The sequence below is a fragment of the Borostomias antarcticus genome (assembly GCF_949987555.1).
Source record: "Borostomias antarcticus genome assembly, chromosome: 13".
Taxonomy (NCBI): domain Eukaryota; kingdom Metazoa; phylum Chordata; class Actinopteri; order Stomiiformes; family Stomiidae; genus Borostomias; species Borostomias antarcticus.
Window position 1 is genome coordinate 2,351,437 of NC_140246.1, and position 12,266 is coordinate 2,363,702.

The 12,266-nt window shown below is 43.0% G+C and overlaps 2 protein-coding genes across 2 annotated transcripts in view; one reads left to right on the forward strand and one right to left on the reverse strand.

Annotated features, from left to right (window-relative positions):
* Positions 1-12,214, forward strand: LOC311316872 (uncharacterized protein). Its single transcript, XM_084447811.1, has 6 exons — positions 1-1,076; positions 1,158-1,250; positions 2,694-2,789; positions 2,874-2,984; positions 4,668-4,794; positions 7,735-12,214. The coding sequence occupies exons 1-6, from the start codon at positions 927-929 to the stop codon at positions 9,456-9,458; spliced, it is 2,301 nt and encodes a 766-aa protein (XP_084303937.1). The 5' UTR covers positions 1-926; the 3' UTR covers positions 9,459-12,214.
* The window catches only part of LOC311316751 (protein mono-ADP-ribosyltransferase PARP12-like), a gene marked incomplete at its 3' end in the record, with an annotated part of 18,287 nt that continues 17,108 nt past the window's right edge, over positions 11,088-12,266 (reverse strand). Inside the window, exon 13 of the mRNA XM_084447681.1 lies at positions 11,088-11,318. Within this exon, the coding sequence (XP_084303807.1) occupies positions 11,088-11,318 (231 nt within the window). The remainder of the gene's footprint in view (positions 11,319-12,266) is intronic.

Genomic DNA, 12,266 nt, shown 5'->3' on the forward strand with positions numbered 1-12,266 from the left:
TTCATGGATTCGGTGTAGCTAGCTAATATTCATTCATTCAAACTTTATTTTTTACTCGAAAGTAGGATATTAATATAGAATATTCTATATTCTACCGAGATACTAGCAGGCCGATGGTTCCCAGTGTCAGTTTAGTGCTAACTAGCTTGATCGTAAACCAGGACCATGCAAAGAGGGAAGTCCGCAGGTAACCTTATACTCTCTCTTATAAACTGGACATGGTCGCTCTGAGCTACGTTAACTTTGTGTTAAGAGTGAGTCTGTCACGTTTTAGTTTCTTTTCCAACTGTGGATATATGCTATGGATAGCAGGTTTACCTTTACTAGCACTAAAGGTCACGTACACTTGCTAGCTAGCTGCATCCAATAGTACTGGGCTGGTAGTGCTAGCTAGTTATACAATTTAAATTTAAATTCTATGTATATCAGTTTAAGCATACGTATATCATAAGATAATCCGTATTTGTCCATGGCATTCATTCTTTTCTACATGTTGAAATGTTAGCTACCCCTGCTAACGTTACCCAACCTTTGTTTACCAACAACACCGGCCGCCGTAAGAATAGTGAGTGGCAAGACGGACTGGCAGCCACGCTTCACAACGTGAAGGAATCTCAGCCTCTGTAGACGACTGGAAGGAAAACACATTCACACGGGACACTTAGATCTATTTTTGAGATGCATAGTATGTCTTTCAACTTGGAAAAACTCACCATAACATTGTTCAACATCTCATCGTATACTATTTTCTCATTGTTTAACTCAATAAGTAGTATATGTTCATGAGCAGAAACTTTTTTTTTTTCCCTTTCAGTGTATTTTGCATCTCCCATTGACGTTGACACCATACTAATGCATTTTGCTGAATTTCAGGTCGTCCTCTTCCTCTGCAGTCTCTGCGGCTGTTGGTGTCTCCCTTGAGACTGATGTACTCATTTGTGTGGCAAGTGGTGCTTCATCGAAACGTAGCGCAGTACGGGAAGGTTGAGGAGTTTGTGAATGTAATCATGGAGACCGTCCCTGACCTGCTGAGTTTTAAACAGTGTGCCCAGCTTATCCTTGGCCTGAGAGCAAGGGTGAGTTTATAGCTGTAATTATGCCATATTATGGATTTACTTTGATGGACAGACTGCTCATTCACCTGAATCACTTTTTAGATGATATTGGAGATGTTTAATGAGGACCAGCCACCTAATGCTCAGGCTATCCAGCACCTCCTGAACAAGATGAACATCTGTGCATCCATGGGGGTAAGATATTTGTTTTGCCATTACTTCAAGTCCACTTTGAATGTGAACCCCCTTGTAGTGTTGTCACAATACCAAAACTATAAATTCGATACGATACCTGCTAAAAGTATCTCGATACTGATACTGAAACGATACCATGGCAAAAACCTAAAACATCAGGAAAAGTAGGCTAATGGAATTAGGGATGAAACGGTTGCCGGTTTCACAGTAAACCACGATGAAAATTCCTGACGATTAGTATTACCGTTTTAAAATAAATTATCATTAAAACCGTGTTCGATTGCCGTGTTTGAATAACCACAGTAAATGGGTTACCATAGACATAGTCCGACGTCACTCCCAGTTTCGACTTCAGAGGAAATGATATGCTTACGCACCCACATCCAAAAATGCCAAGCCCTTCCATATTACATAGCAAAGGACATGATGCCCTTTCAACCGTTGAGAGGCCTGGCTTTCCCTATGTTATTTGTGGTTTTTTTAGTGTTTTTTTTTAATAAAAGTTGTTGAAATGATTCCAGACTGTCTATCAGTGCTTATTGAACATTTTCAGCATATTCCTAAAAAATACTGTGATAATACTGATGACCGCGGTAATTTTGGTCACTATAATCGTGGTATGAAATGTTCATACCGTTACATCCCTGGATGGAATAATACAATGTCAGGTGTAGCCTACTGATCTGTGTTTGCTGTCTGCAGAGGCGGAGCAAGAATGTCAACTAAACTAAATAAATTACATTATTTTATTCATTAAATGAAAAAAATCTCTACTTTGTAAAATAATAAGCTTGGGATGCTACAATTATAAGCTGAAAGTGTCTGCTCTGCTCCACTTGTCTGACACTCAGATTGAATTGCCATTCAGATTCAGGGGCGGGAGCCAGGCTACTGATCCTCTCCTTCAGTCTGTCCGCGCGCAGCAGAGCGGGTCACAGCCTCGCAGCACAGAGCAACGGTGTTCACGTTACGGCATGACGAGCTCCAGAGTTTACAGATTGATGTTATGAGGTTCCCCAGCTATTAGCATTGGGGTTAAATCCGAAATATTACCGAATAGGCGCTTTTGCTCTGCCACGTTATAAGTGCAGTCTATTTACCATTTACCAAACATAGTACTGGGAGCACACAATGGTTAGGGTTTCATTAAAGATGTGGGTTATTAGGCCATATGAGAGCACTAATAAAAAACATTGTTTTATAGCTTATATAAAACAATATTTCTTCACCGTGACGGCCCTAATATGGCAGACTTTAGAGACATACAGTTACAGCGGTTTGCCATATGTGCTCAACGATACCTCTTGGTGGTTGGTACACCACTTTTCATTAAAAACGAAAAATGGCATCCTCCACCACCAAGGCTGGCGAGAAGATTTAATTGAGCGACATTTGTCTATGAAATGTAGATAACCTCTCCTTGATTCCCATGCTGTGTTACAGAAGACTGATGCACAAGTGGAGGAGTCACAGGCCAACTTTGTGGCACTAGTCCAAACCCTGCTGAAAAACACCAATGAGAGAAAGCACTTTTTTCAGGTTTGACTTTCAGTTCATGTGTTGTTTGTTTGTCTCACCCTCAATGCAACATTTTCCAGACAGTATCCATCTGTCGTTTCCTAGGAGGTGTTCCCTGCTCAGTATGGTTCCAAGTATAACACCGCACTCCAGGCGCTGATCGGAGGCTTGGTCTATCGACTGGAACAGCTGCTACCTATGCCTGATGTCTCTCAGGTAAGCATCAGGTGCTTAAAAGCAACTCACTCGCTGATCTCTGTGTACTGTACTGTTCAACAGATTGAAGTGAGTGTTTATAAGCATTCCATAACACTTTTATGAATCCAGTCAACACCTCTCTCATTCACAACAACCTGAATGACACATTCCATATAGGTGGGTCAAAATACATTTTCAAAATAGTCAAGTTTATTTATAAAGCACATGTTCATACAAGCAAATGCAACACAGTGCTTTATAGATTGAAAGGAACATTTTAAAACAATAAATCAGACAATACATGAAAATATTTTTGTAAAACGTAAAAGTGGTGTAGCCTCAGGGGGGTAAGGGAAAGCATTCCACTAGTGTTACTGATCAATTTAGTCTCCCTTATTGGGATCAAGCTCTCCCTTATTGGGACCAAGCTCTCCCTTATTGGGACCAAGCTCTCCCTTATTGGGACCAAGCTCTCCCTTATTGGGATCAAGCTCTCCCTTATTGGGACCAAGCTCTCCCTTATTGGGACCAAGCTCTCCCTTATTGGGACCAAGCTCTAGCTCTCCCTTATTGGGACCAAGCTCTCCCTTATTGGGACCAAGCTCTCCCTTATTGGGACCAAGCTCTCCCTTATTGGGATCAAGCTCTCCCTTATTGGGATCAAACTCTCCCTTATTGGGATCAAACTCTCCCTTATTGGGATCAAGCTCTCTTGTGCTGCTGGTACTGCTTCTACTACCACCACATTTCTTGGCTCTGCCAGGCTCCAAATTGGACAGACGTGCTGCGTTCCCGAATTGCATCCTCTATACTATATCGTATGCCCAAAAAGGATGTAGTATGTCCCAATACATAGTATGCCACATGCAGTTTGGCAAAAATACCAGGATGTCCTATTACATCCAGTCGTATTTTGCAGTGTGCAAGTCAGCAGACTTTTCTGGCTTTTCTGACCCACAATACAGTTGGGGGAAGTTATTTGACAGGGAAATCCTGTTGGAAATCTCGTGGGTTTTGAGACGGGTGTTATTTCGTTTTAGTGATGCACCACCGCAGGTGGCGTCTTTGAGCAGATTTATCAGGCTGAGCTCACAGTGTATTTCTCCTATAGTCTATGAATGAAGACAAGCCTGATCATTGCATCATTCAATTTCACATTCTTTAATTTAAATGCTCTGTTGTGCAGCATTTTGAGCTACTAGATAGATAGGCTATGTTCGTAATAATTAAGTTACAACCAGACGGATAACAAGGATTTTGAGAACAAGGTGAGCTCGTCTAATGTGCCAGATGAAGCTACAGCAATGGGTCAATGAGTAGTATTACTTCTCCCTCTATGGGCATGCGAGCGGTGGTGCGGAATGCCGCAGAAAATGCGTTGAGATCCCGCGGGTAAGGTTACTACTCCCAAGTTCCCCCATCTGTACATTGCACAGCGGAAATTGTGCAAGTCGCAACAGCTGTGGACGAACGTCGCTTTATGGACTGCGACGGATGTGGGCAAATTTCAAGACGCAATGTTATGACAAAGTGGTATGTCCCAATTGTATGCATACTGCGTGCAAAGTACGTACTTTCTAGGGGCAGCCGTAGTACGTTCTGGTAGTAAAAAGTAGAAGTATGTTATTCTGAATGCAGCCCCAGACATGTTTTGTGTGCCAGAAACATGGCACTCAAATCTGTTTTTCTACTCTTTCCCAGATAGGTGCTATGATCAGTGCTGCCCCCTCTGTCCTGGAGGAATGTGGACTGCCCGTCTCAGACCTCAACCCTCTGAAGATCCTACTGCAGCACCAACACCTGACACGCAAGGGCTCCCTCAGCACCGGTAGGCTCCACAATGGATAGATGGAGTCAATTTAATCTGAGAATTTGTTTAATTTTGGTTGTGTAGATCTTGTGACTTTGTTTTGATTTAAGCTTTGGTAGGGATATTTGTAATAAGAGCACAAGCCAATTTGTTTTTATTTTTACTGTTTTGAGCTACAGATCAGATTATCTTGATGACTGTTTCTTTAATGAACCTGCTGAACTAATGGTGCATGTGGCCTACATGTGCACTCGCTGCATACATATTGATAGCAAAAAGGTCCAAAAAAACAAACTTACCTAATAGGGGTGCAACAGTACGCAAAAATCACAGTTCGGTCCCTCGGTTTTGAAGTCAGTTCATTTTCGGTTCAGTAAGGGGGGAAAATGCAGAATAAAAAATATATCATGAAATTCTGTTAATTCCGCTCCGAGTAGGAAATGAGCCCTTAGCGGCTAAAGATTCCCCAGGCAGAGCTGATTGATGCTGCTAGGGAAAGGGATATCTGGGGCTCCCTGCTGGAGCTGCTGCCTCCGCCACCCAGAACCCGGATCACGATGGATGGATGGTGAATATCCCTGCTGCAAGGGAAAACAAAACCATATGGAACGGTTTACACCGGGGATAGACGGTGTTGTGCTAAGAACATAGCTTGTCAGAAATAATTGACAGCATAGATTTTAGATACATTTGTGTTCCCTAACCATTCGTGTACTCTGGATTAATTCTGTTGTCTTTGGCAGTCATTCGTATTTTGAAGACCTACTTTCATTGGTCAGGTTTCACCAGAGTCACCAGTCTCTCAGCAGAAAATGCTCGCACAGTTGGTTGTCATGACTTCACGAGTGATTGACTTTGTTCCATTTGCTCATTCTCAAAGTTGAGAGAGAGGACAACCATTCATTTCACGGGAGTGTACTGCTGTAGTCTACCGCTATTTAGACTAAGTTTTTAAAAATCCTTAAAAAATAAATATTTGTTTTAATGCTCAAACTAGACAACTTTAAGATTGCTAACATTTTTAGCATGAGTCAATCCGGTTTAACATAGCGAAAATTAGCATCACGGCTACAGTAGGACCCCACTTATCCGAACCCAACGGGACCGAAGGTCGTTCGTATCTCTGAAATGTCCGGATGACTGAAACTTATGTTAAAATGCACCAAATTCAATAAGTGGTATACTTGTTTCATATAGACTCATAATAGACCGATAAACCCTTAATTACTTGTGAAAATGCATCAAAATTGCAATCAAATAGCCAACTAAACTCATACAGCCTAGCCTATAATAGGCCTACAGTAGCCTAGAATGAAATAAACGAATTTCCACTTGAGTGCATGCTTTGATCAAATACAGTACTTTATTCTCAAATGAAGCCTAGGCTACGCTGCATCGATAGGCTACTGTATTCGCAGAACAAAATGGTATAGCCTAAAAACAACCCAACATTAGAACAATTAGAGCAAATGATAATAAATAAATAAATGAAATGACAGACAAGTTGTCGTGTCTTAGGCTATTGCAGCCTAAACAACCGATGTAGGCTAACGTGGCCTAGGCTGTAGGCTATTATTTAACAAATACAGTAGGCCTAGTAGGCTAATCTACATGCTTACAACACGTCTGTGTTCCTGAAGTCCATTAACTGGGAACGAAAAATGACTCGATGCTGCTTCAGGTTGCTGACGCGCTTTCTGGCTACCAAGGAATGCAGCTCTCGCAGCAGACTCGTTTGCGTTTTATGCTCGACATTAGAGTAACAAAGAAATGAAACGTGACAGTAGACTACAGCCTACAGGCAACATGTAGGTCTACATACAGTTCTGTTTTACGTGTTTATTATGACAGATTTAAATGCAAGTAGGCCTACAGTACTGTAATGAAAATCCCACCAGTAACCAGATAGCGGGCTAAAAAAAAAAAAAGAAGTTTTTTAAGCCTGTCCGGTAGACCGGGAGGTTCGGATCTCTGAAGTTCGGATGAGTGGGGTCCTACTGTATAGCGGATCTGACTGAGTGAGAGACTGATGAAATAAAAAATAATTTGGGTTCATTATCAGACTGTGGTGGGATACGCTCTAACCACAGTGTTCTATCATAACTATTTAGCTAGCTAGCTGTTGACTTTCGTTGTCTTCTATTATTGTCCTTATTCAGCTCTGCGTTGTGTTTTGATTTCAATAAAAGACGGCCCCCAATCTCACAATATACCACACAGTCCAGTGTCCCTTTTCTGATGTATTCCAAATGAATCTCTCCAACACGGGATTTGAGCGACAATCAAAAGCTGTTTATTACAGAAGGTTTTTAGCATACAAAAGACGATGGCATATAGTCTAATGTTCAGCTGACCCATCTGTAATGGCCCAAGTCAAAGCATTGGTCTCGTTGCAACGTTCTTAAGTGGTTCGAGTGTCCCCCCCCCCTCTTCACCGATAAGACTGGTCTGGACTGGTCGTTGTTTATGGCCGTTCAGCCAAGCCTACGCCGATAGCCTCGGCGCCCAGGTCTCTCTCTCTAACCACAACAATTGCTGTTTGGCACAGAATGTACCAGCCCTAAGAATGTCATCTTTATCTCATAAGTCTATGGAAGGGAGACACAGTTTCTTACAGAAAACTCCGGCCGACAGCCATACTCAGGGGTCAATCATCATAATTAGAAACAGCTAACAGGATCAGATTAAACCAACATTTCTCTGAAAAACAGCCATATTCATCATAGCCCTTGCTAGCTACTAGGAAGTTATTTTGAACTTTGGAACTTAATTGTCCAGCCATGGCCGGAAAATCAACAGCCAGAAAATCAACAAGCAATGTTAGTAGGCTATAATCGCAATGCATCTTAGAAACTATTAATTTCCACACCCCTAATAAGCAATACACTAAATGTATTCTGTCTCTCCACCCCTCCTTCCTTCCTCTCTCCCTCCCTCCCTCCCCCCTCAATGTTACAGCAATCTCCTCCACCGTGGGTGACTGTGTACTGGCGTCTCTCTCATTCTGCATCACCCCAGCAGAGCCGCCTGAGCAGCCAGAAGCAAACGTCCCGTCTCAGTCACACGAAGCCACTCTGAACAGCATAAGCCCCGCCCCCTGCAGTGCCTTTGAGGAAACGGGAAATGTGTCCGATGACTCCGTCAACACTGTAACAGAGAGAAGAGAAGGTGACGGCGACGATGGGAAAATGAGCCAAAAAGTTAGCGATGAGAGTGTGACGATGAGTGTCAGTGAAGATATCGTCATATTGCAGGACGGCGGGCTTGACAGGGCAGCACTAGAGGAGGGGGGCGAGTCACTCACTAGAGAGATCCGACAACCTCTGGTACTGGTGCGTCTGGACAGCACCACCAGTTTTCCCACCTCACCGACTGTCCTCGGTGCTTGTGCCGCTGAAAGGGACGTCCAGGTCAATCCACAGGTCAGGTTGGCGAGTCTACAGCGATGGGTCTCCCAGGTGGCTAGCAATGCCATCTCACTCCCGGCCCTGCCGCCCCTCCCGCAGAAACACGGCAGGGAAAAAGAGATCGGGTCAGGGGAGACGTCATATCCGGAGGGAGGCAGTGTGGAGGCGGAGGATTCCCAGACCGACAGCATATCGATCCAGAGGGCTATTATCCGAAAGAGGCCGCGCAAGAACCTTCACGGACAAGTTTTGAGAAAGAAAACGCCGAAGGCTACTCACACCTGCTCAGAGTGCGAGAAAGGCTTCCCGTACCAGTCTATGCTGGTGGATCACCTGCGTATTCACACAGGAGAGAAACCTTTCAAGTGCTCCGAGTGCGGGAGGGCCTTTAGGACGATGGGATTCTTGACGAACCACCAGAAGATCCATTCTTCTTTCCGTCCGTTCAAGTGTGAGGAGTGCAGCAGGTGTTTCTTAAAAAAGGCCGACCTGCAGAAGCACCTGAGAGTCCACAGGGGCGAAAAACCCTACAAATGCACCGTCTGTGGGAAAGGTTTCACACAGGCGTCCTACCACAAAATTCACATGGATTGTCACACGAGTGTGAGGAGCTTTCCCTGCACTCACTGTGAGAAAAGCTTCCCCACGTCATTCAAACTGTCCATTCACCTGCGCTGGCACACAGTGGAGCGCCAGTACATCTGTGAGCAGTGCGGGAGACGCTTCCACTGCCCCAGTCTGCTGAAGAGGCACATGGGCTACCACATCGGGGACCGCCAGTTCCTGTGCGCCCAGTGTGGACGGACCTTCGTGTACATGTTCGACCTGAAGAAACACCAGCGCGACCACGGCCCCAAGCCCCAGCTCCCCTGCCCAGTGTGCCACAAGGTGTTCACCAGCAACGGCTGTCTGAAAGTGCACATGCGCACACACACCACCGACAAACCCTACAGATGCCCGATCTGCGACAAAGCCTTCAGCCAGATCGGCAACCTGTCGGTGCACAAGAGGATGCACTCGAACGAGCGCCCTTACCGCTGCGACGAGTGCGGGAAGACCTACAAGCTGTCCACCCACCTGAGGGAGCACAAACGCACCCACACGGGGGAGAAGCCATGCAGGTGCGCCACGTGCGGGAAAGGTTTCCGCTACCCGGGGATCCTGAAGAAACACGAACAGTCGCATTCAAGGGAGCAGGCAGAGCAGCCCAGGAGGTACGGTCACACTAGCAGACGCAGGAGACACTCTTCCAAAAGGACGGTGGACAACTGTTGATGTTGGGTGTTCTTCCATCCAGTATTAACTCCCTGAACCTACCTCCCCTGTTTGTAGCAGGAATGTGTTGCGATGATGCCCCCTTCTGGTATATAACTGTCTGAGTCAAGTTCCACTACATTCATTTCCCTTTTGTTATATGGGTCAAAGACGTGACATGTACATTTGGTATCCACATTTTCCTTCTTTTGATCCAGAAATGTGTTGCAGTAAAATTAAGGGAGCTATTGAGCTTTAAAGTGTCAATGTCCCAGTAAAAAAAAAATAAACAAAAGTGATAAAGAATATAAATGAACACCAATGGCATAATTGTGTTAGTCTTTGCAACAATATATGGGTCAGTGACAAATAAGGGTGGGAAAGAATGAAATTACATTTGCACATTTGTTTTCTCAAAAAAGCAAGACCAAATGCGCCTGAAAATGTCAAGTGGTGTAACCAGAGAAAAGTGGTAAATATTCAATATTTTATCAACCTAGAGTGTATGTAGGTGTACTCATAATAATAATCAATTGCAACATGTTACCTAAGAATAGATTTTATTAGGGTGATCTCAAATTGTAATATTTCACCAGTTTTGCAACATCGAGCGGGTCATATGGTACGCTGAAAACACCTTGGTTTTTATTATAATCTATGGAAATGTATGTCAAAATGGCTAAAAACATGTTACACTACAGTAGAATATAATGCTTAGATAGAAATAGGAATATAATTAATATTCATGTATAATTTCATATTTTCATGAACAAACACTGGTTACACCATTTGACACAACCCAGTGTCAATTGGTGTAACCATCCACATTTACCACATTTATTATATTGTATTAATGATGAAATGGCAGACAAGTATCTGACTTATTAGGCAGGCCATCTCTGAGTCTCAACACAACATAGAATGTCTGGCCAAATAACATTATTTATGATGTAAATGACAATTCCCCCTTTCTCGAAAGAATACTTGGAAAATAAGTAAAACTGACTAATAAACGAAACATTTCTTAAGATGGCTAGTTGTCCTTGTGCTGCATAATAAAATATTGGTCCTTGCCTAAAATAGCATCAAACAGAAAGACTTATAATAGGAATCATATTTGAGTCAAATGGTGTAACTGGTTACACCATTTGACATTTACATTAAAAATCAATTTTTGTCAGGCATTTACATGGACACCCATGAAAGCTAGCTAGTTGACCTAGCTACTTTCAAACATACTTTTTAAAGTAAATACTTGTTTTTAAAGTAAATACTTGTTTTTATGATAAAGATCAATAATCAATGTGTTTCACTGGTTACACCATTTTCCACTGGTTACACCATTTGACATGTGAACCTAATCATACCTGACCATACCCTAAAATGTCAAATTATGTCAATATTTATAGGTATAGGTACTGCATTTGTAATGCGCTCCCCATCCAGTTGTTACACTGGCCCGGAGCGCAGCCCGAGGGCAGAACGAAAGGGAGAGGAAAGATTGCACAAAAAGGGAGGACAGTACACAAGGACAGTCTAGCACTCAAGCACAGTGTGGGGAAAAAACTCACACAAACAACTCTCACACAACACAACAGCAAGTGAACCTAGGAGTCCGTTATGGTGAACAAATGGGTTTTTAACAATCCTTTAAAGGTCCCCACGGTGGGAGCAGACGATGTGAATGGGGAGCTTGTTCCACAGTTTTGGAGCCAACACAGCAAAGGCGCGATCTCCCAGCCTCACTGTGACGGACCGTGGAGGTCTCAGCCACATTTGGTCGTCCGACCTGAGTCCCCGCGAGCTGGAGGTTTTGACCAGTAAATCCATGATGTAGGCTGGGGCAAGGCCGTTCAGTGCTTTGTAGACAAAGAGGAGGATCTTAAAAGATACACTTGTGTCGCACTCAATGGATCCATAGGTGCATAGACAAAATCCCTCAAAAACGCCATAAACTCGTTTTCAAAGACAGGAAACTCACTGAGTGTTCACTGGTGTCCATTGATGTTCTGGCAAAAAAAATTGCCAGAAAGTATGTTTCCGACCGAAATGTAAAGTTGTACCCATGACACATCAAAAATGTGGTGTTAAAAATAAGATTTGGGGTAGTTATTTTTGCCAGGTATGGATCTATGAACTTTGAATGAATTCTTGAATATAACAGATAAAGAATAGGTGGCACTCTAATGAACATAAAAATAATTTTAGGGAGCTATGATTTCAGTTTTAATTTTTTGCTACTTTAAAAAACCTTATATGTCATTGACCCATATACTAAATAACTGTGCTGGGACACTGAGCTCTTGCAACTGTCTTTAGTGAAGGCTTGCCGCAACTGCTGTAAAACAAATACAATAAAGTAATTAAACCTGTGTGACGTCAGCAGTGACAGCATACACAACACCCTTCCTCTTTTTTGGTTACAATAAATTATAATCCCCATTGCCACCTTAGTTGTGTGAATGTGTGTGCGAATGGGTAAATGAGAGGCCATTGTAAAGCGCTTTGGATAAATGCGCTATATAAGTGCAGTCCATTGACCATGGACCTTTTTACAATGTGGTTTTGATAGCATTGAAAGCATTGAAACACATTTCTTTGATATGGGTTTATTAGCTAGCATTTAAGTAAGTTGGTTATTCAACCGGTCATCCAAACTTTAAGATCACATTGTTTTATACAGTTGTCCCTTTCCTGATGAATTGAAATCCAATATCTTGTATTGAAACTTGACCACCTGTGTTCAAACCAGCTAATAAACTGAACTTTTGCTCTTGGTTCTTCTTATTCCCTGACATCTTGTGTGCTCAGGGCTGGACTGGCCATGTG

Excerpts from the sequence above, each read along its gene's own strand:
- LOC311316872 (XM_084447811.1), top strand. The coding sequence starts at position 927 with ATGTACTCATTTGTGTGGCAAGTGGTGCTTCATCGAAACGTAGCGCAG. Across the intron at positions 1,251-2,693 it reads ACATCTGTGCATCCATGGGG|AAGACTGATGCACAAGTGGA; the intron begins GTAAGATATTTG and ends GCTGTGTTACAG. Across the intron at positions 4,795-7,734 it reads CAAGGGCTCCCTCAGCACCG|CAATCTCCTCCACCGTGGGT; the intron begins GTAGGCTCCACA and ends TCAATGTTACAG.